The sequence below is a fragment of the Coregonus lavaretus genome, assembly GCF_964263955.1.
Source record: "Coregonus lavaretus genome assembly, chromosome: 8".
Classification (NCBI taxonomy): Eukaryota; Metazoa; Chordata; class Actinopteri; order Salmoniformes; family Salmonidae; genus Coregonus; species Coregonus lavaretus.
Window position 1 is genome coordinate 25,994,984 of NC_139995.1, and position 23,320 is coordinate 26,018,303.

The 23,320-nt window shown below is 43.8% G+C and overlaps 1 protein-coding gene across 1 annotated transcript; it reads right to left on the reverse strand.

Moving 5' to 3' along the window:
* Positions 1–120: 120 nt before the first annotated feature.
* Positions 121–22,249, reverse strand: LOC311133779 (4'-phosphopantetheine phosphatase-like). The gene is made up of 19 exons (XM_084167337.1): positions 22,126–22,249; positions 21,626–21,708; positions 17,594–17,802; positions 17,331–17,514; positions 17,146–17,238; positions 16,717–16,870; positions 16,097–16,278; positions 14,817–14,898; positions 14,560–14,660; positions 13,074–13,229; positions 12,836–12,948; positions 12,522–12,609; positions 12,103–12,254; positions 2,958–3,013; positions 2,797–2,846; positions 2,489–2,593; positions 2,240–2,340; positions 2,038–2,106; positions 121–1,916 (listed from the first exon to the last, which is right to left on the reverse strand). The coding sequence occupies exons 1-19, from the start codon at positions 22,244–22,246 to the stop codon at positions 1,661–1,663; spliced, it is 2,355 nt and encodes a 784-aa protein (XP_084023463.1). The 5' UTR covers positions 22,247–22,249; the 3' UTR covers positions 121–1,660.
* Positions 22,250–23,320: the final 1,071 nt, after the last annotated feature.

Consider the following 23,320-nt stretch of genomic DNA (forward strand, 5'->3'; position numbering starts at 1 on the left):
TTACTCCCTGTCCCTTGCAAGAGCAGCGCGTGGTATTCTAGCTGGTATCAACTCCCCTCCCCTGAACTCCCCCAAATGCCATAAGTACCCCCCACCCCTCCAAAAACAAGCGAAATGGCATTAAAATATTCATATTTTAATTAAGTGACTGTCAAGAGAACAAAATACTTTCCCTAAATGTCTGTGCATCATGAACTCATAATGCAAATTAATTATATTGACCCACTTATTTCACATGTATATACAAAAATGATAATACAATATCGCAAAGTGAGTCCACAGGATAAGCAAAACGCCATGGAAACATTTGGACAGCAAGACCTCAACCCAAACAAACTTTTTGATTTCAGACACCTGGTTTGATAAATATAGTATGAATGAGTATCATCGGTAAGTAAATTAACCATCAAATTCTTTCAGCCACCTCCAATCACCCAGAGCATTACTTAATAAGAGCAGATATCTGTTATTGCCTTCGTTTAAACTATTTTAAGGATTGAAAGTTGGTCCCCTTTTACAGAACATTTGTGTAAATGATAGTGGTTAGCCTACTGTTTGACAACTTTAGTGTTTGTTGTTTGGAAGAAGACCTAATTTACTAAGGCTACCAATAGAATGATGATACAAAGATAGCTTAAACATTTGCAATAAAATTACCTGAAATACATGTTTTGAGTTTGACACAACACACTTTCAGAACGTCCATTGATTAACAAACAACATATTTCACATTTAATTTGGGTTGTTAGGTGGAACATATTTCACAGTAAAATACTGCCACCTTCTGGAATTTTAAGAACCTAATCATTTTAACCCCATCAATAAAGTGCTATTATCCACTCTGTTCAAACAAATTTCCTGAAGAAACATTTGAGCTTCTCAGGCAATGATCATCACACAATTATGTAAATCATCTCAATTCCCCTAGTGGCAGTGATGAAAGGAGGAAAATCTTGGATTCAAAGGAAGACAGGGAGCATGAAACCAAATAAAATACCATTTCATGTAGCCTATGGTAACAAACCTCCATGCATTCCCTGCACTTTTGAATGAGCTATGCTTTTTATCACTCCAACCTCAAGGCACATTTACCATATTTTTGTGATGCTTCTCCACAGATTGCTGTAATTACCCTGGCAGCACGGCACACACAAAGCATCTCTTCACCACCGAAAGGGACACGTTGTCATGGTAACCATTGGGATGCTGTGTGTAAACAGCAGGGTACAGATGATAACCTGTCTATAAATGCACAGTAGAGTATCTCACCAGCATTGACAGTCAATCTGCAAAGAGTGCACACCTCTACCACTGACAACCGTTGTCTGTTCTGATACCATAACTATAATTTAGGCTGTGATCTGCAAGAACACAACATGGTGCCAAGTATGGCTGTATATTCAAAAAATAAAGACATTTAAACATTCTGGTGTTTCAAAGCAATGTTATACTCGGCTTTGACATCCTTGCTAAAATAACCCACTAAGTTTTCAAATCAACCCAAGTCCACTGATTACCTTAACGCCTCCTTGTACAATCAGCATGTCAATCATCATGAGGTGGTCAAATCAACCCCATTACAGCCAACTGGACCTCTCCAACTAGTACCTCAACCAGTTCAACCTTTCCCATGATCATACTTCAAAAGAGAGTGATAAGATTATGAAGGCGTCACTGGAACATGATCCAGGGTGGTGGTTTTGTGGCCTGGTGGCACCTCGTACTTGAAGACCACACTGAAGAGCTTGCCCCCCAGCCGGTCAGCCAGCCAGGAGTTCTTGATGACTGCCATCTTGAGGCTCTCGCAGCTCAACATGGCGTAGTAGTTGGTGTGGATGGCCCGGCCCATGCCTTCGATGATCACCAGGTCTGTGTGGCGCTCTCGCACAACCCCAGCCAACACCTTGTCCAGACGGCTGAGGTGGGGAGAGAAATTATCACACATCTACAGGATTTGCTTCAGGTTATATTTTTAAACATAGTTAAGAAAGGTAGGTTTCGTTGAAATAGAATTCATGCTTAGGAAATAAAACAGACCTTAAGTCTAAGCAAGGGGAGCTGGAGCCACTCTGGACTAGCGTCAGCCTGTCCTCCTTCACAGCAGACCTGCAAAACAAATGAAATGGACATTGACATGCTGGTATAGGAAAACAGAAATAAAAAAAACGATCATTACTATCCTATCTTTTACATCCATAATCCAGTCACAAATGCAGTGCCAAAAGACTGAAATACTCACTGTATGACTGAATCCATTGCAGCTATTCTTTCAGTCAATATCTGCAGCTCACTGTTTGTTACATCATTCAGAGCTGGGCTAGAGTTGCTGGCAAGGACAACCTGGAAAACAGCATAGCAGGGGGTCAAAGGAAGAAAAAAGGAAATCTTGCTGCGTTCATGTTGTTTTATTAAACCCTGTGTGTATTTGAAGGGGTGATGAAAGTGACAGCTTTTCAGATATGAGGGGATGGACGGTGTGGCTCCTTACCTCTGTTCCCCTGCAGAGAAGCTCTCTGACAAATGGGAACACTCCAAGTATGATGTCTATTCCACTATTATCTACGAAAAACAATGCACACTTATGAGGTGGGCCCTGCAAAAGAAAACCAGCAGGCATGGTATTCAATTACTGTTCCACAGCATCAAGTCATTTACATCTTTGGGCAAAATCCTAACTTGAGATCCAGGCACACAACTTCTGTGGATCTCAAGTTAGGATGTGGCCCATAAACCGAATGCAGCTAATATAAATCACATTGAAACACTACAACTTCAGGAAACAGTTTAATTCCTTACCTTCAGTCTCTCGAGCCATTGGTCATAGGCGTCGACAAGCCACGGCCGCTCTATGGAGAAAAAGGGACTGTCATTATGTAGCCTGTATAGTTTGCAGCAGCAGAATAAAATGCAGGATCAATATAAACAAATGTTTTCCCAGTCAATAAGGGCGTTCATACCTTCCAACTGCAGTTTTGCATGTTCAAACCCAAACTCCGGATCAGACTCCAGAACACTATTACAAGTGAAAATGTGAGCATGAGCGAGTCTTTGTTAATCTAAAATGCAATTTTTCTCAAGAATGAACAAATACACACACACATATATACATATATATGTATATACATATACATACATACAGTACCAGTCAAAAGTTTGGACACACCTTCTCATTCAAGGGTTTTTCTTTATCTTTACTATTTTCTACATTGTAGAATAATAGTGATGACATCAAAACTATGAAATACAGTGAGGGAAAAAAGTATTTGATCCCCTGCTGATTTTGTACGTTTGCCCAATGACAAAGAAATGATCAGTCTATCATTTTAATGGTAGGTTTATTTGAACAGTGAGAGACAAAATAACAACAAAAAATCCAGAAAAACGCATGTCAAAAATGTTAAATTGATTAGCATTTTAATTAGGGAAATAAGTATTTGACACCCTCTCAATCAGAAAGATTTCTGGCTCCCAGGTGTCTTTTATACAGGTAACGAGCTGAGATTAGGAACACACTCTTAAAGGGAGTGCTCCTAATCTCAGTTTGTTACCTGTATAAAAGACACCTGTCCACAGAAGCAATCAATCAGATTCCAAACTCTCCACCATGGCCAAGACCAAGGATGTCAGGGACAAGATTGTAGACCTACACAAGGCTGGAATGGGCTACAAGACCATCGCCAAGCAGCTTGGTGCGATTATTCGCAAATGGAAGAAACACAAAATAACTGTCAATCTCCCTCGGCCTAGGGCTCCATGCAAGATCTCACCTCGTGGAGTTTTAATGATCATGAGAACGGTGAGGTATCAGCCCAGAACTACACGGGAGGATCTTGTCAAGGATCTCAAGGCAGCTGGGACCAGTCACCAAGAAAACAATTGGTAACACACTACGCCGTGAAGGACTGAACTCCTGCAGCGCCCGCAAGGTCCCCCTGCTCAAGAAAGCACATATACAGGCCCGTCTGAAGTTTGCCAATGAACATCTGAATGATTCAGAGGAGAACTGGGTGAAAGTGTTGTGGTCAGATGAGACCAAAATCGAGCTCTTTGGCATCAACTCAACTCGCCGTGTTTGGAGGAGGACTGCTGCCTATGACACCAAGAACACCATCCCCACCGTCAGACATGGGAGGTGGAAACATTATGCTTTGGGGGTGTTTTTCTGCTAAGGGGACAAGACAACTTCACCGCATCAAAGGGACGATGGACGGGGCCATATACCGTCAAATCTTGGGTGAGAACCTCCTTCCCTCAGCCAGGGCATTGAAAATGGGTCGTGGATGGGTATTCCAGCATGACAATGACCCAAAACACACGGCCAAGGCAACAAAGGAGTGGCTCAAGAAGAAGCACATTAAGGTCCTGGTGGCCTAGCCAGTGTCCAGACCTTAATCCCATAGAAAATCTGTGGAGGGAGCTGAAGGTTCTAGTTGCCAAACGTCAGCCTCGAAACCTTAATGACTTGGAGAAGATCTGCAAAGAGGAGTGGGACAAAATCCCTTCTGAGATGTGTGCAAACCTGGTGGCCAACTACAAGAAACGTCTGACCTCTGTGATTGCCAAAAACAGGTTTTGCCACCAAGTACTAAGTATTTTGCAAAGGGGTCAAATACTTATTTCCCTCATTAAAATGCAAATCAATGTATAAAATGTTTGACATGCGTTGTTCTGGATTTTTTGGTTGTTATTCTGTCTCTCACTGTTCAAATAAATCTAACATTAAATTTATAGACTGATCATGTCTTTGTCAGTGGGCAAACGTACAAAATCAGCAGGGGATCAAATACTTTTTCCCCCTCACTGTATGGAATCATGTAGTAAACAAAAAAAAGTGTTACACAAATCATAATATATTTTATATTTGAGATTCTTCAAATAGCCACCCTTTGCCTTGATGACAGCTTTGCACTCTTGGCATTCTAATCAACCAGGTTCACCTGGAATGCTTTTCCAACAGTCTTGAAGGAGTTCCCACATATGCTGAGCACTTGTTGGCTGCTTTTCCTTCACTCTGCGGTCCGACTCATCCCAAACCATCTCAATTGGGTTGAGTTCGGGGGATTGTGGAAGCCAGGTCATCTGATGCAGCACTCCATCACTCTCCTTCTTGGTAAAATAGCCCTTACACAGCCTGGAGGTGTGTCGGGTCATTGTCCTGTTGAAAAACAAATGATAGTCCCACTAAGCCCAAACCAGATGGGTTGGCGTATCGCTGCAGACCGCTATGGTACCCATTCTGGTTAAGTGTGCCTTGAATTCTAAATAAATCAGTGTCACCAGCAAAGCACCCCCACACCATAACACCTCGTTCTCCATGCTTTACGGTGGGAACTACACATGCGGAGATCATCCGTTCACCCACACCAAGTCTAACAAAGACACGGCGGTTGGAACCAAAAATTTGGACTCCAGATCAAAGGACACATTTCCACCGGTCTAATATCCATTGCTCGTGTTTCTTGACCCAAGCAGGTCTCTTTCTTATTGGTGTCCTTTAGTAGTGGTTTCTTTGCAGCAATTCGACCATGAAGGCCTGATTCACACAGTCCCCTCTGAACAGTTGGTTGAGATGTGTCTGTTACTTGAACTCTGTGAAGCATTTATTTGGGCTGCAATTTCTGAGGCTGGTAACTCTAATGAACTTATCCTCTGCAGCAGAGGTAACTCTGGGTCTTCCATTCCTGTGGCGGTCGGTCCTCATGAGAGCCAGTTTCAAAGCGCTTGATGATTTTGGCGACTGCACTTTAAGAAACGTTCAATGTTCTTGAAATGTTTCGTATTGACTGACCTTCATGTCTTAAATTAATGATGGACTGTCATTTCTCTTTGCTTATTTGAGCTGCTCTTACCATAATATGGACTTTTACCAAATAGGGCTATCTTCTGTATACCCCCCCTACCTTGTCACAACACAACTGATTGGCTCAAACGCATTAAGAAGGAAAGAAATTCAACAAATGCACTTTTAACAAGGCACACCTGTTAATTGAAATGCATTCCAGGTGACTACCTCATGAAGCTGCTTGAGAGAATGCTAAGAGTATGCAAAGCTGTCATCAAGGCAAAGGGTGGCTATTTGAAGAATCTCAAATAGAAAATATATTTAGATTTGTTTTAACACTTTTTTGGTTACTACATGATTCCATATGTGTTATTTCATAGTTTTGAGGTCTTCACTATTATTTACCCCCCCCCCCCGCCGCTGTTTTCAGGTCTCTCCAGAGATGTTAGATCGGGTTGAAGTCCGGGCTCTGGCTGGACGACTCTAGGACATACAGAGACTTGTCCCGAAGCCACTCCTGCGTTGTCTTGGCTGTGTGCTTAGGGTCGTTGTCCTGTTGGAAGGTGAACCTTCGCCCCAGTCTGAGGTCCTGAGCGCTCTGGAGCAGGTTGTCATCAAGGATCTCTGTACTTTGCTCTGTTCATCTTTCCCTCGATCCTGACTAGTCTTCCCAGTCCCTGCCGCTGAAAAATATCCTCACAACATGCTGCCACCACCATGCTTCACCGTAGGGATGGTGCCAGGTTTCCTCCAGACGTGACACTTGGCATTCAGGCCAAAGAGTTCAATCTTGGTTTCATCAGACCAGAGAATCTTATTTCTCATGGTCTGAGAGTCCTTTAGGTGCCTTTTGGCAAACTCCAACTGGGCTGTCATGTGCCTTTTACTGAGGAGTGGCTTCTGTCTGGCCACTATACCATAAAGGCCTGATTGGTTGAGTGCTGCAGAGATGGTTGTCCTTCTGGAAGGTTCTCTCATCTCCACAGAAGAACTCTGGAGCTCTGTCAGAGTGACCATCGGGTTCTTGGTCACCTCCCTGAACAAGGCCCTTCTCCCCCAGCTCTAGGAAGAGTCTTGGTTTTAAACTTCCTCCATTTCAGAATGATGGAGGCCACTGTGTTCTTGGGGACCTTCAATGCTGCAGACATTTTTTGGTACCCTTCCCCAGATCTGTGCCGACACAATCCTGTCTCGGAGCTCTACAGACAACTGCTTCTACCTCATGGCTTGGTTTTTGCTCTGACATGCACTATAACCTGTGGGACCTTATATAACCAGGTGTGTGCCTTTCCAAATGATGTCCAATCAATTGAATATTTTTTATAAAAGTTTTATTTATTTAACCTTTATTTAACTAGGCAAGTCAGTTAAGAACAAATTCTTATTTACAATGAAGGCCTACCAAAAGGCCTCCTGCAGGGACGGGGGCTGGGATTTAAAATAAAAATATAGTCCTGTGTAGCTCAGTTGGTAGAGCATGGCGTTTGCAACGCCAGGGTTGTGGGTTCGTTTCCCACGGGGGACCAGTATGAAAAATAAAATGTATGCACTCACTAGCTGTAAGTCGCTCTGGATAAGAGCGTCTGCTAAATGACAAAAAAAAAAAAAAAAATATATTCACCACAAGAGAGTCAATACTACATAAACAGAGACTTAAGACAACACAGCATGGTAGCAACACAACATGACAACATGGTAGCAACACAAAACATGGTACAAACATTATTGGGCACAGACAACAGCAAAGGCAAGAAATAGAGACAACAATAAATCACGCGAAGCAGCCACAACTGTCAGTAAGAGTGTCCATGATTGAGTCTTTGATTGAAGAGACGGAGATAAAACTGTCCAGTTTGAGTGTTGTTTGCAGCTCGTTCCAGTAGCTAGCTACAGCGAACTGGAAAGAGGAGCGACCCAGGGATGCGTGTGCTTTGAGGACCTTTAACAGAATGTGACTGGCAGAACGGGTGTTGTATGTGGAGGATGAGGGCTGCAGTAGGTATCTCAGATAGGGGGGAGTGAGGCCTAATAGAGTTTTATAAGTAAGCATCAACCAGTGGGTCTTGCGACGAGTATACAGAGAATACCAGTTTACAGAGGAGTATAGAGTGCAGTGATGTGTCCTATAAGGAGCATTGGTGGCAAATCTGATGGCCGACTGGTAAAGAACATCTAGCCGCTCAAGAGCACCCTTAGCTGCCGATCTACAAATTAGATCTCTGTAATCTAGCATGGGTAGGATGGTCATCTGAATCAGGGTTAGTTTGGCAGCTGGGGTGAAAGAGGAGCGATTACGATAGAGGAAACCAAGTCTAGATTTAACCTTAGCCTGCAGCTTTGATATGTGCTGAGAGAAGGACAGTGTACCATCTAGCCATACTCCCAAGTATTTGTATGAGGTGACAACCTCAAGCTCTAAACCATCAGAGGTAGTAATTACACCGGTGGGGAGAGGGGCATTCTTCTTACCAAACCACATTACCTTTGTTTTGGAGGTTCTGAACAAGGTTAAGGGCAGAGAAAGCTTGTTGGACACTAAGAAAGCTTTGTTGTAGAGCGTTTAACACAAAATCCGGGGAGGGGCCAGCTGAGTATAAGACTGCATATAAATGGATGGGAGAGCTTCCTACTGCCTGAGCTATGTTGTTGATGTAAATTGAGAAGAGCGTGGGGCCTAGGATCGAGCATTGGGGTACTCCCTTGGTGACAGGCAGTGGCTGAGACAGCAGATGTTCTGACTTTATACACTGCACTCTTTGAGAGAGGTAGTTAGCAAACCAGGCCAAAGACACCTCAGAGACACCAATACTCCTTAGCCGGCCCACAAGAATGGAATGGTTTACCGTATCAAAAGCTTTGGCCAAGTCAATAAAAATGGCAGCACAACATTGCTTAGAATCAAGGGCAATGGTGACATCATTTAGGACCTTTAAGGTTGCAGTGACACATCCATAACCTGAACGGAAACCAGATTGCATACCAGAGAGAATACTACAGACATCAAGAAAGCCAGTCAGTTAATTACTGACAAGTTTTTCCAACACTTTTGATAAACAAGGCAAAATAGAAATTGGCCTATAACAGCTAGGATCAGCTTGATCTCCCCTTTAAATAAAGGACGCACCGTGGCTGCCTTCCAAGCAATGGGAACCTCCCCAGAGAGGAGAGACAGGTAAAAAAGTTCAGAGATAGGCTTGGCAACGATAGGGGCTGCAATCTTAAGGAAGAAAGGATCTAAACCATCTGACCCAGATGGTTTTTTGGGGTCAAGTTTAAGGAGCTCCTTTAGCACCTCAGACTCAGTGACTGCCTGCAGGGAGTGACTGCCTGCAGGGAGAAACTTTGTAGCGGGGCAGGGGAAAAAGAGGGAGAAGCGTCGGGGCTAGTCGCATTAGAAGGGGTGGGAGATGAGGAAATGTTGTACGGGCAATGATGCATGGCTGAGTCAAATAGGAATCCTGACTTAATGAAGGTGATTAAAGAGCTCAGCCATGTGCTCCCTGTCAGTAACAACTACATCATCAACATTAAGGGACATGGGCAGCTGTGAGGAGGAGGGTTTATTCTCCAGGTCTTTAACTGTTTCCAGAACTTCTTGGGGTTAGACCCACAGAGAGAGAACTGCTCCTTAAAGTAACTAACCTTTGACCTTCCGGATAGCCCGAGTGCTCTTATTTCTCATTTGCCTGAACGAGAGCCAGTCAGCCTGAGTATGCGTGTGCCGAGCCTTTCGCCAAATGGAATTCTTGAGGTGGAGTAACTCTGCCAGATCACGGTCGAACCAGGGGCTAAACCTGTTTTTAATTCTAATTTTCTTTATGGGGGCGTGTTTGTTAACAATACCACTGAAAATATCGAAAAAGAAGGTACGTCGAAGTGTTTGACAGAGGGGATCAAGCTGATTCTATACCAATTTACAGAGGCCAGGTCATGAAGGAAGGCTTGCTCATTAAAGTTTTTTAGCAAGCGTCTATGACAAATCAGGACAGGTCGTTTCCCTGAGCAGCCATTATGAATACAGTCTGTAAAACAGTGATCACTAAGGTCATTACAGAACACACCAGACTGATACCTATCAGGATTATTTGTGAGCATAACATCAAGGAGAGTAGCCTTTTCTGGGTGTTTGGAGTCATACCTTGTGGGATTGGTAATAACCTGAGAAAGATTTAGGGAGTCCCATTGCTTTAGGACTTGGTCAGGTGGTTTAAACATGTCCCAGTTTAGGTCACCTAGCAGGACAAATTCAGACTTAGTGTAAGGGGCCAGGAGATAGCCTAGGTAGGGTACAGACCGGTGCTGAAGGTGGATGATAACACCCAGCAACAGAGCTAATTGAAAGTTTAATGCTTAAAACCAGCAAATCAAATTGTTTGGGGACAGACTTGGTGGAGACAACAGAGCACTGAAGGTGTTCCTTGGTAAAGATTTCCACCTTTGGAAGATCTGTCTTGCCATAAAAAAATTATAACCAGGAAGGTTAAAATCGGTGTTCAAAACACTCTCTTAACCAGGTCTCAGTAATGACCAACATATCTGGATTGGAGCTGTGAACCCACACTTTCAATTGATCAATTTGAGGTAATAAGCTTCTAGTGTTAACGTACAGAAAACCCAGGCTTTTACGAGAGCAGAAATCAGTGAAACAGATATCAGAGCACAAGTCAGAATTGGGGCTAGCAACAGTAGATGGCTCGGGTGTACATGCACATTTCCAGATATCATTAGCAGTAATACAATCAGGGCACGGCAGAGGACAGGGAGAGCTCTGCGGTGTTGATTTTCTATGTCATTTGAATGTGCATCAGATGGCAAAAAGATCATTTGTACAGCAATTTCATCAGTTAACATGAATACAAAGCCGGCGAGAGTTGGTTAGAATAGGATGGGAGGCCAATGTAACCAATAGAGAGTCAGAGTCCCGAGTGTGGGAACAAACAGTCTGTCCCACGGTTGGGTAAACAAGCAAGTTAATACTCAACAAAGCACGCAGGAGTCATGAGGCAAATAGCATAAAGCACAAGAAAAAATATATAACGACTTGGGGCTAACCATTGTAAGTTCAAAGAGTCACTCGCCCAAACAAGATAACTTGATAGAGCAGCTCTCGAGGAGTCCAGTAGGCTATAAAAGTATGAGATAAAATAAATAACGAGTAGGCCTATACTAGTTAATTAAAGCGTTTGAGTAATTTCACAAGTTAATTAGCCTACCTAAAATTCCAATCAGTCCAAAGACTGCGGTGTGTGTAAGTGTGTGCTGGAGGCGAGCGAAAGCTCGGGAGAGAGGGGGGAGTGTGGCGGGGGTACCTGTACCAGACAGGGGGAGACAGGCCAGGGCAGACTGGGAACAGATTGCCAGGTGGAATCCAAGCAGCAGTGCAGCAGGCAACGGGAGTAGGTGTCACACCCGGTTGCAAGAAGCTTTTTTCGGGAGGCAGAATCCTTGTGGAAAATCCCAACTAGCTAGCTAGCTAACGTAGCTAGCAAGTCTCTGTCCACCGTTTTTTTCCCCCACGTGCAAGAGGAGGTCATTAGCAAGCTATATCTCTTCAGTTTCGGCAAATGGTCCTTTACGACGTCCAAACAAAGTTTTCCTGTGGCCACAGGTGGACTGCAATCAATTAGAGAGCTCCGAGACAGGATTGTGTCGAGGCACAGATCTGGGGAATGGTACCAACAAATGTCTGCAGCATTGAAGGTCAAAGGTTCACCTTCCAACAGGACAACGACCCTAAGCACACAGCAAAGACAACGCAGGAGTGGCTTCGGGACAAGTCTCTAAATGTTCTTGAGTGGCCCAGCCAGAGCCCAGACTTGAACCCGATCGGATTTCTCTGGAGAGACCTGAAAAAAAGCTGTGCAGCGACGCTCCCCATCCAACTTGACAGAGCTTGAGAGGATCAGCAGAAATGAATGGAAGAAACTCCCCAAATACAGTTGTGCCAAGCTTGTAGCGTCATACCCAAGAAGACTCGAGGCTGTAATCGCTGCCAAAGGTGCTTCAACAAAGTACTGAGTAAAGGGTCTGAATACTTATGTAAATGTAATTTCAGTTTTTTTTTTTTACTACATTTGCTAAAATGTCTAAAAACCTGTTTTTGCTTTGTCATTATGGGGTATTGTGTGTAGATTGGTGAGAAAAAAAATAACAATTTAATCCATTTTAGAATAAGGCTGTAACGTAACAAAATGTGGAAAAAGTCAAGGGGTCTGAATACTTTCCAAATGCACTGTCTATGACCAGAATTTTTGTCCTAATAATATCCTTCAAAGTCCCAAGTTTAGGAGTGCACAGAGTGCAGCCTCATTAAGACTTACTCCGAAACAGCCTTGGCTCCCCAGTCGAAAACGTTCCCAGCCAGGAGGCCCCTGACCAGGGCAAACTGCCTCTGCTCCCAGCTCAGTTCCTCCAGGGACTTGACTGCCTTCTGGAAGTACTTGAGGGCCATGTCGTTCTCCCCCTGCTTGATCTGTGGGAGGGATGGAGACACAGCACTGAGACAGCAGCTTCCTCCCACTTCTCACTGATGACCTACCACATTAGCAAATCACGCTAAACAAGGCAAGTGGACATGAAATTACATTAAAAGACACACAAGACCACACTTGTAAGCTTCATCGGATAACTACTTAAGCAAGTCCAGAAAAAGAGTAGCACTAGAACATTTACTGGAACCGTGAACAACGAGAGAGAAAAAAAGAGAGTTATAGGAAAGAGCTATAGAATCTACTCAAACCTTAGAGTAGGGGTCAGGGAAGTTGAACTCGTTTAAACAGTGTTCTCTTGTGTCTAACAGACTTCTGACAGTGAGGGATCCATAAGCACTAGAGGTGAGAAGAGAAGTACTCTACATTAGCAGATAAACGCATACAGATTGCAGAGGGAACAGTGAGACTCTTCATCTATAAGAGTCAATCTCATCCACTACTAGGATGCCTTTGGAGATATGCATCTATGAATAATCAAGAAACAGTGTTATGCTCTAGTTGGTCTAACAGCCTTTGAAAGCAATCTGCAGCAGTGGCATTTAGATCCTGGGGCTCCCCTTACAAAGGCTGGTGACGGAGGGTCTGAAGCTTGTGCTGGTACTTGTGACGGAACTTCTCTGCTCGTTCTATGGCCTCTGGAAGATCAGGCTGGCTGGCAACAGCTCTCTTCACCACCTATCCAAAGCACATCACCCAGATCAGCCGTTTCAAAAGTGACCAGGACAAGGACTCCCTGTCAATGCATCATGCAATGTGTGCATATTGATGAATAGACCAATGGCAGGTGCTCTGCCTCTTACCCCATCCAGGGCCTCCTCGAAGCAGTAGAGCCAGTACTCCCGTGCGAGGGCGTCCTCTGAGAGGTCCACTGTGTCTGGGATGTAGGAGGACGGGTCCTGCAGCAGGGGCAGGTTCACCAGCTGCCTCTCCAGACGGTCCATCTCCAACATGTCAAACTGGAGCCGGAGAGGAGACACACTGAGCACTGTACATACTGCTAGGCTAATGCACTCATGCACACTTAGATGGGTTGCATGACAACGTCACAAAAATGATGTGCGCGCATCGCAGGGGTAAAAGGCTGTGTGTTGTTATGATTCTGAACGGTCAGATAGCTAGCAACAATGACAAGAAGCTGCTTTGTGGGGAATCGTAGGTGGCTCGTTTCAGCCAGTTGTATCTTGTTCTTGATACCATGTCTTGTTTTGAGGTGTTTTGACTAATGTCACGTCTATGCTAATATGGCTAAAATCCTTTAGTTAGCTAACCAACAACTGTAACGATGTATTTGAGAGACAAGTGCTTATTGTGCACATATATGTTTTCAATAAATATTTGGAGCCTAAATATAGTTTACATGTTGTCAATAATCCTTTGAATGTAAGCCAACCCAGTCTGTTTTGCCCCAAAGTTGTGCACGCATCGGTGTTGTCGCTAAACAACCCCTCCAAAGTGAAACCAAAGCAACACGACTCCTTCAAACATAGATATTTCCCTAAATCTGTTTTCAGTATGCCCCCTAGTGTTCAGTGAGCTGAGCTGACAATAGCAGTCGACACACGCATCAAAGTTCAGAAATATAGTATACCAACTCCTCACACCAGTCACATCCGTGCAGTGAGTATGATTTCATGTACAATTTCTAAGGTGAACAGACCTTACTATTCTCCACAGTGTCACACAGGTTGGTTGACTATAAGGTTGGTTTTAACATGTTAGAACACAATTCAAAACATGACTACATAAAGCAACACTTAAAAGGCTGTTAAGCAATAAATATGTGAAAGGAAAAGGCTGGCATATAGCAGTTACAATGCCACAGCTGTCTCTCTGAAACTTTATTTAACCCAATGTGAATGTGAATGCTTGGGCAGGTGTGTAGCTACAAAGCCAGAAGCATGAGGAAACATATAGCCCTAATCAAACCACTACACACAGAGCATGGGAAAGTACTTACGGAAAACTGAAGGTAAGGGTTACAGTAGGTAAACAGAGGTAAGAGATTGTTGATATGAAGAGAAGAGATTAAAACAATAAAATGTTAGATTGAAAAGATCAACGAAGGATGTTGTCATACCAGGCTTGTGGATTTTAAAAGGACAGCATTGGTGACATTTCCACAGAAAATATCAAATCCACAATCATCTCAGAAAGAGGGTGGGGGGAATTGCTAAAATGGTCAATGAAATGACACCAAAATTAAATAACACGTGGGTTATGAGCGCACCTTGGTGGTCACAAACTGACCTTACAGTATTATAATATTTTCTTTTCCAATGGACTTACTGTTCCACTGCGTGCACGTTGCATGGGGTTCAGGTCAGGAGAAGTACTCATCAGGCCAGAGCTCCCAGCATAGTTCTCCCCCCAACTGTACTGGTTAGGATCTAGATAATGTGAAAAAATAATAACAGTGAATTAGACTCAAAAGAACTTCCCATCAACAGGAAAATCCTTACAAAACCTAGGGTGTGATAAGGTATGGATTCCTGTGCCACATTATGTCATGAAGAAACCCCATAGAGGAAAGCATATTGACCTACTGTCTTCCTCTGCTCCCTTAAGGAAGGCTCCAATAGTCCCCAGATAGCCTTCATGCCTCAGGAAGAGTGCCTGGACTGCACCCTGCAAAAGCACAATATACATATCCACTCCAATGGAACCATTTCTAACTCTAATTACACTCACAGATTGTATCATTTAAAAGTAGCCTATGGACACAATAAAATCAAACCTGTCATATCAATGTTTATGTATTATCTTTTAACTGCCCACTAGGGATGGGCACGGTTAATCGAATATCTGGATATCCGAACGGACGTTACTATTCGAAACCTTGAGTATTCATTTTTTTGGATATTTTGTTGTGTGCCTATTTTAACAATGAAAAAGCGCTCTCTAAATTAAATTGTCCATGTTACATTGTTACACACAAGGACATGACATTTGAAATGCTTAATTTAATTAAACAAACTTTTTTAAATGTAGTGTTTATGTACAGCTACTGCTGCTTCAGATGTCACGTGGCTTTGACAGAACATTGTTTACAGTGGCGCACTGTAATTGTAGCCTCCAGTTCTGAGGACACACATTGGCTGCGATTACACAGGCAGCCCAATTCTTATCTTTTTTTTCACTGATTGGTATTTTGACCAATCAGATCAGCTTGGAAAAAGAGCTGATGTGAAAAGATCTGTCATTGGAAAAAAATATCAGAATTGGGCTGCCTGTGTGACAGTTTTATTTTCAATTTTCTCATTCTATAGGTTGCGTTTTACATGAAAAGGCATTTTACCATCATAGCCCTCCAGTCAGCCCTGACAAGGGTATGCCATTTCCCCCACTTCAAATAGCGACTAGCCTACAGATGAACACCAACAGAGGGTCCACAAGACCTGACACAGATCAATGCAAAACACTCACCAGAAAACTTTTTTAAATGCAGAATTTATATGGATGGCTAAAATCAGACTTCTCTTCCACTGTTGCCGTTAGCCTAGGCTACTGTTAGCAAAAAACGAATAGCACCGTGAAAACAAGTGTGCAGTCTGCTGTTGTAGCATTTTGAGTCATTCTGATTGGTCAAGAAAGTAGAGAAATTTATATCACAGGAAAAAGGGTATATTTGCATAGTACTGTGTAAATACTGCAGTTCAGATTTGATTGCTGCTTTCAAGCTCTGAACTAGGCACAAGGGACATATCCCTGAATTTAGTCAGTTGCCATCAGATTCAGCTCTGTCAGTGCTAAATCTAGAGCTCAATCAAATGTACCTGGATTGAGAAAGACATGCTTGTTAAGAAGGTACATGGGGGGGGCTTGCCTTAGTGAAGAAGTTGATGCTGTAAGTGATGGTGTGCATAGTGACAGGGTGTCCTCGGATGAAGAAGCCCCCGAAGTATACCCTGGTCAGGTTGTGGAGCCGGGCATAGAGGCAGGCCAGCTGCCCAATGTCATTGCTGATCATATGGAGCAGACTCTTAGCCATGTCTTCTTTAGAGAACTCTGATTCAGGAGGAGACAAAAGTAAAGGTATGTTAACATACAGCCAAGTGAAGCACCAGAAACATAACTAGTCAACAAGCCCAGGTCCCATTGAAGTACGTACAGTGTTGGTTTACGTATTGGCAGTTTGTGACAGGTATTATTGGCACTACATGATAAACATGAACGATCTAATAGAGTGAGTGAATTAGTGGCTTTCTTTGCCATGGCTGGCTGACTCGTCTACATTTCTCAATTGTAACAACAACCAACCAGCCTATAAGGGACAAGGTCTCAGCAACTGGGTAAGAGGTCATCAATCAGTTAGTGCTCAAGAGGAATGTAGCCTACATTACAGTAGATAGCATGCCAGGGAGTCTGCTCCTGAAGACGGTGCCATGAAAAACATGTTATGGGGCAAAGAGTAAAAGTACTGCAAGTGCTCTGCTCTCTCTTTACCTTTGTCAGGAGTAGCAGATTTTCCAAAGCTGCTTGCAATAAGGTCCCCAGTCAAGCCCAAGGACCCATAAGATCCCCCGTAGATGTCTTTGACAAGCATGTCAACATTTGTGTGCTGCCCCTTCGAGGCCAACTGAAGTAGTTCATCAAACCTCTGTAGGAGGGGCGAGCAGGTCATGGGAGTACAGTAATTTTAAAAAGAGCCCTTTCACCCAGATAGCCTAACTATTTTGTAACCACCCTATTCAGAACAAGAGTTAAGTACAGAGGCCAGTCTTCCAGATAATAAAAAGTTGCAGTATGGTCAACTGGCAAGATAATAGGCAAGAACAAACAGAAAATAAAAATGTTAATTCATTTGAGTAGCCTGACCATTGAAAAAGCCTATTGGGCTTGAAGTCTCAGCATGGGGGTGAGGAGGGGTTTTACCTTTGTTTTTGTGAGCAGAGCTCCAAGGCCCCAGAATGTCCCCCCACCTATGGAGCTTCCTCCAACACGCTCAAATGTATCCTCTGATTCAACCTTTGGAGAGAAAGATTGTTTGTTGAAGTAATGGGTACGTCTACATAGGGCACATGTCACACCAGATCTGGAGTTGTGTCAGACATTGGTACCTTGAAAATGGACACCCCTGAGCCAATGTTGATGAGCAGGTAAGGGAAGATGTCAGGGTGAGTGTTCTGGAAGCGGAACTCAGAGTCTGCATGCTTGGCATAGACAAAGGCCTCGTGGGTGATGTTCCTCAGCACAAAGTTGCAGCCCTTGATCAGGCATGTCATTTCATCCTCCTTGTCCACCCTAGTCAAAACATAAAGAGTAGTTACATTATAATAAGCAAAACCTGTTTGTTTTAGGTTAACAACATTCAATTTCTCACCTGAGTTTCAGTTTCTTCTCTATGAGATCTTTAAACTTGTGAGCCCCTCCACCGGTGGCTTTGATGACTTTGGTGTCAGTGTTGACCAGGTGGTCTTTGATAAAGTCCAGGCAGGTTTCGATGTAGGCATTTTCAAACTTGATGAAGTGAAGGCGAGCCGAGACCTCCTCCTGCATAGAGATCTCATAGAGGGGGTCACCCTCAGTCTCCTGGTAGAGGGAGACACAGTTAAGGGACCAGGTCAGCACTGCAGAACTGAGACCACCAGGGCAACCTGAGTGGGCTCAGTAAGACCTTTAAGTCAACACCTTCACTGTCCCAAGGTACAAACCTTTTTGATGGCCTAGATCATGAATCAGTAGCCTATATGTCTAACACAAAACCCACACTGGAGCAATCCCCTATTGGCTACTCTCCAACTAACACAAGCTTGATTAGTTTACTTTTCTGTAGCTACATTCACACATTTTTATCAGGTAGACCCATTGGAGACCTCTGACAAGAAACACAGATCAATCTGCTGAGATATATAGGCCCAACTCTTCTGGCAGGAGTCCTCCAGGCCTAAACACTGTAATAACACTTCATAGCAGAGCACTTTGGCAGCAAATCCCTTTAGCACCTCAATTGAGCACTGACATTTGATGTTATTGTTGCTGAGTAAATGGCTTAAATAGCACACAACACGTTAGGCAAAAGTCTGTCCTCCGTCCTCTCTCCTCCGCCCTCAGTGACCGGGAAACCGATAAGTGGTCAAGTGATGTGTCAATTCGTTAGTAGCAAACGTAAGATGGTCCTCCCCTCCTCGATAGCCTCCTTTTGGCGAGGATGCGCAAGAGTATCTAGCTCTAGAAAACTCTATGCGGCATTCTGCCTTCTCCCTAAAGTTTTCAGCGATTAGCGTCGCCAACGACTGACTCGTGATCAACAATCCCGACACTGTGTTTTAACGTTTAGAAATGTAAATAATCATCGCTTGCGATACGGCTTTCAAAACATATGGCCCTTTTCTTTTATCAGCGAGAAAAAAAACATCTCAAATATAAAATATTTTGATTTGTTTAACACTTTGATTACTACACGATTCCATGTGTTATTTCATAGTTTTGATGTCTTCACTATCATTCTAAAATGTAGAAAATAGTATAAATAAAGAAAAACACTGGAATGAGTAGGTGTGTCCAAACTTTTAACTGGTACTGTATTTAAACGTATCAGCACACTTCCCTCCTCTGAGCTCCACAGCACAGCTTGCTCCCTGCACAAAGCTGAGTGTGCCCCAGTCACAAGCCCTCCTCTCTGGAGCTTGGAGCCACAGAGACACACGGCTTCCCACACTTCTGCATGTAGTCTGCTGAGCCCTGACACACAATAGAAGTGTGTCTGCTATCACAACGACCCACTGCATGGCAGGAGGGGTTTGAATGGACGTTGTTGGGGTTCCCAACACATTCCAAATGCATTCCTCATGCTCTTTCAGCCATCGATTAATATCCTCAATAGTTTCTTTATATTTACAATTCTGAGATGGCTCTCTTAATTTCTCCTTTAAAAGCGAACATGTGAAGCGCTTTATTTTAAAAAGCACTTTCATCAGTGATTTGTAAACATTTCTTGTGACTGTTTCATAGTTACATTCCAAATTCTATGATGAAAATTAGCTGGCTGGCTAAAACGGGCACTTTTACAGTAATGTTGATTAATGTCCAATGTCCCTGTAAAACTCAAATGTAATTAAGTAAAGTAAACCTTTCCACTGTACACTGTCTTCCATTGTTTCTTATTAGTCGTAAATGAGATTGCCACCACTGTTTTGATGCAGTGGTGAATGTGACGAATGTTCCAACAACTCATGTGACAACATTTACCTCTAGTGAACATGTTTTTGTTTGTCTATTTCTTCATTGAGAAATATTGTACTCGTGCGCTTTATTCCCAAGGGCGTTGGGAACTGCTTGTGTAGAGATGAATTAGCATTTAACAAGGCACACTTCTATTGTTTATTTGAAGCTATCGCAATGGGCAGTGTGGGAAAGCTCTGTGGGGCAAGCAGAGATTGAATTTATACTAAACTCAGCAAAAAAAGAAATATCCCTTTTTCAGGACCCTGTCTTTCAAAGATAATTTTAAAAATCCAAATAACTTCACAGATCTTCATTGTAAAGCGTTTAAACACTGTTTCCCATGCTTGTTCAATGAACCATAAACAATTAATGAACATGCACCTGTGGAACGGTCGTTAAGACACTAACAGCTTACAGAAACACCAAAAGAAAGATGCCCAGGGTCCCTGCTCACCTGCGTGAACGTGCCTTAGGCATGCTGCAAGGAGGCATGAGGACTGCAGATGTGGCCAGGGCAATAAATTGCAATGTCCGTACTGTGAGACGCCTAAGACAGCGCTACAGGGAGACAGGACGGACAGCTGATTGTCCTCGCAGTGGCAGACCATGTGTAACAACACCTGCACAGGATCTGTACATCCGAACATCACACCTGCGGGACAGGTACAGGATGGCAACAACAACAGCCCGAGTTACACCAGGAACGCACAATCCCTCCATCAGTGCTCAGACTCTCCGCAATAGGCTGAGAGAGGCTGGATTGAGGGCCTGTTGGCCTGTTGTAAGGCAGGTCCTCACCAGACATCACTGCAACAATATCGCCTAACGGCACAATCCCACCGTCGCTGGACCAGACAGGACTGGCAAAAAGTGCTCTTCACTGACAAGTCACGTTTTTGTCTCACCCGGGGTGATGGTTGGATTCGTGTTTATCGTCGAAGGAATGAGCGTTACACCGAGGCTTGTCCTCTGGAGCGGGATCGATTTGGAGGTGGAGGGTCCGTCATGGTCTGGGGCAGTGTGTCACAGCATCATCGGACTGAGCTTGTTGTCATTGCAGGCAATCTCAACGATGTGCGTTTCAGGGAAGACATCCTCCTCCCTCATGTGGTACCCTTCCTGCAGTCTCATCCTGACATGACCCTCCAGCATGACAATGCCACCAGCCATGCTGCTCGTTCTGTGCGTGATTTCCTGCAAGACAGGAATGTCAGTGTTCTGCCATGGCCAGCGAAGAGCCCGGATCACAATCCCATTGAGCACGTCTGGGACCTGTTGGATCGGAGGGTGAGGGCTAGGGCCATCCCCCCCCAGAAATGTCTGGGAACTTGCAGGTGCCTTGGTAGAAGAGTGGGGTAACATCTCACAGCAAGAACTGGCAAATCTGGTGCAGTCCATGAGGAGGAGATGCACTGCAGTACTTAATGCAGCTGGTGGCCACACCAGATACTGACTGTTACTTTTGATTTTGACCCCCCCCCTTTGTTCAGGGACACATTATTCAATTTCTGTTAGTCACATGTTTGTGGAACTTGTTTAGTTTATGTCTCAGTTGTTGAATCTTGTTATGTTCATACAAATATTTACACAGTTTGCTGAAAATAAACACAAAGTGAATGGCACAGATCCTACTGCAGCTCTGATTGGTTATGGTGCACCGGTCTGTGCAGAGTACGGGCCTGAGTCTTGCCTGCCAATGCAATAGAATGCAATGTAATAGAATCCTACTCTGATGTGTTCTGCCTACAACAAAATCTCTTGCGTACTAAGTCTTGCATAGTTTGATTTGTTTCGGTATGTTGCATTTAAAGTGGTTAACATTGCGTTGATTCAATCACAATTCCCACAGTAAAGGGAAACGTTGATAGTGTTAACTAATGGGGAAAAACTCTAGAAAGTTGAGTGAAGTTCAATCTCGTTCTTCTCTACGTGGCTGATGTTTCTTCTGCGCGGTAGTCCCGGGGGAGATGCATACATGTGCAGCTTAGAGGGAACATTGGTTGCTAGATGTTCACGTTATACACCCACCCATCCACCCCACTTTCGCTTAAGTAACCATCTGTCTTATGTAACCATACCGAACGTAACAATTTCTGTGTCGCAGATTTACATTTACTATGTTACGTCTAGTCTATGAGACCAGGCTGAGTGTACTGACAGCATTCCAAAGTTTATTTACGCCACCTACCTTTGCAGTATGGTCGAATGATCGTACTTTCGCTACTTTGTGTTGAACAGTGGAGTAATAGGCGAGTTTCGTCAGAGATCCACCTGTGGGGGAAAAAAATACTTTGTTCTAACGTGAGATAATTGATGGTAGTAGCTACCTAGCATGGAGTAACGCTAATGTCAGTCACTCACTGTTGACAGCTCAGCCACTTTGACCCAGCGGTCAAATTAGCTAACTTAGCTAGCTAGCCAGTTGAGAAAACTGCAGCTATCTAAGTTGACCCATAAACAAAAGTTAATTACCACTAGCTAACATGTATGTCTGTGGCAGGCCAGTGGCACTAAGGTAACTTCGCAGCTACCGGTACTTCATCTAAACACTGCAGCGCTAGCTAGCCAGACAGAAAGACAACACGTCGTTGCTTGCTAGCCTCTAGTGAATGCCTGGCTGTATATTGTCAAAGTAAGTGAATATACTCAAGTACCGATAGAAAGATGCAACTTAGTGTGTAACATTACCTATGTCTATTGCGAACCTCTTTGCATTTTCCAAATTCCTGAAGATCTCGTCGGGTGGAAGAGTTATGCTTTTATCCATGCTGTGTCTACTCCTGTCCACTTGCTCACACCCCGCCGCCATCTTGGAAGTAAATATTGGGAGGATTCGATTATACTGAGCCGCGGGGCACTGACTATTGGTCGTGACGTGAACGGGCAAAAGTGGTGAGGGAGGAGCGCCTATATCAATCGAATACTAATCTGCGCCGCTAGTAGCCTGGCTGACCCACTTGACTACCGCTCATGTTGTCAACAAGGCAGCATGGTGCATCGTCCACTAGGGGGCAAAAGGTTGCTTAGACCGCTCAGTTGAAACATGTGCTCCCTCAGTTTTAGTTTTATGTCCCTATATAAAAATAGCAAAAAAGTTCAAAGGATTGAGTGACAGGTTGGCGCAAAATCCGAATATCCGCTGTACTACATCAGCACAATGGAGAGTGTGCAGCGGTGTGATTCGTCCAGAAACATACATATTTTCTATAAAATATATGTTTGATTTTTCAAACTAGTTTTCATTGGGAAGGCAGATAAAGCGTTTTTATAAAAAAAAAAATCACTTTTGCTTGTGAAAAAAATAGAATCCTACTCATTACTCCCCGGGAGCACCCATACACAAAAATGTATGCACGCATGACTGTAAGTCGCTTTGGATAAAAGCGTCTGCTAAATGGCATATTATTATTTATTATTACTCCACTGGGGCCCGGGAGCCCGCTTCCAAAACGAATGCAATCAACTTTCACCTGGTGCATTACAGTCCCTACCCTGGCGCCTGGGCCAGATTAATCAAATCCCCTCATTGGTCGTGTTCCTCTGCTCAGACGTTGCATGCATCAACCGTTTGGCATGTTCCTCTGCCCAGGCGTTGCTGACGCATGCCTGATCTTACAACGCCTGGATAGGTATTTTACGTATCAGCTAACCACATCATATGTTATAGCAATGTGGTGCCCGACCGTTGGTTGACGCATGTAACGTCTGAGCAGGGGCACAAGACCTATGGTTGCGTGCCACATCATCATCGACTGTGTAATCATTGCTATAACATATGATGTGGTTAGCTGATACTTAAAAAACCTATCTAGGTGTTGTAAGATCTGGTAGGCGTAGCAACGCCTGAGCAGAGGAGCACGCCCATTGTAACAGACGTGTTGCG

What these genes read in the sequence shown, in the direction of transcription:
- LOC311133779 (XM_084167337.1), bottom strand. Translation starts at nt 22,246, where the DNA reads ATGGCGGCGGGGTGTGAGCAAGTGGACAGGAGTAGACACAGCATGGAT. An exon ending in CTCTGCTCACAAAAACAAAG is followed by an intron (nt 16,871 to 17,145) that starts GTAAAACCCCTC and finishes CCCCTCCTACAG; the next exon opens with AGGTTTGATGAACTACTTCA. An exon ending in AATGGCTCGAGAGACTGAAG is followed by an intron (nt 2,594 to 2,796) that starts GTAAGGAATTAA and finishes TTTCTTTTGCAG; the next exon opens with GGCCCACCTCATAAGTGTGC.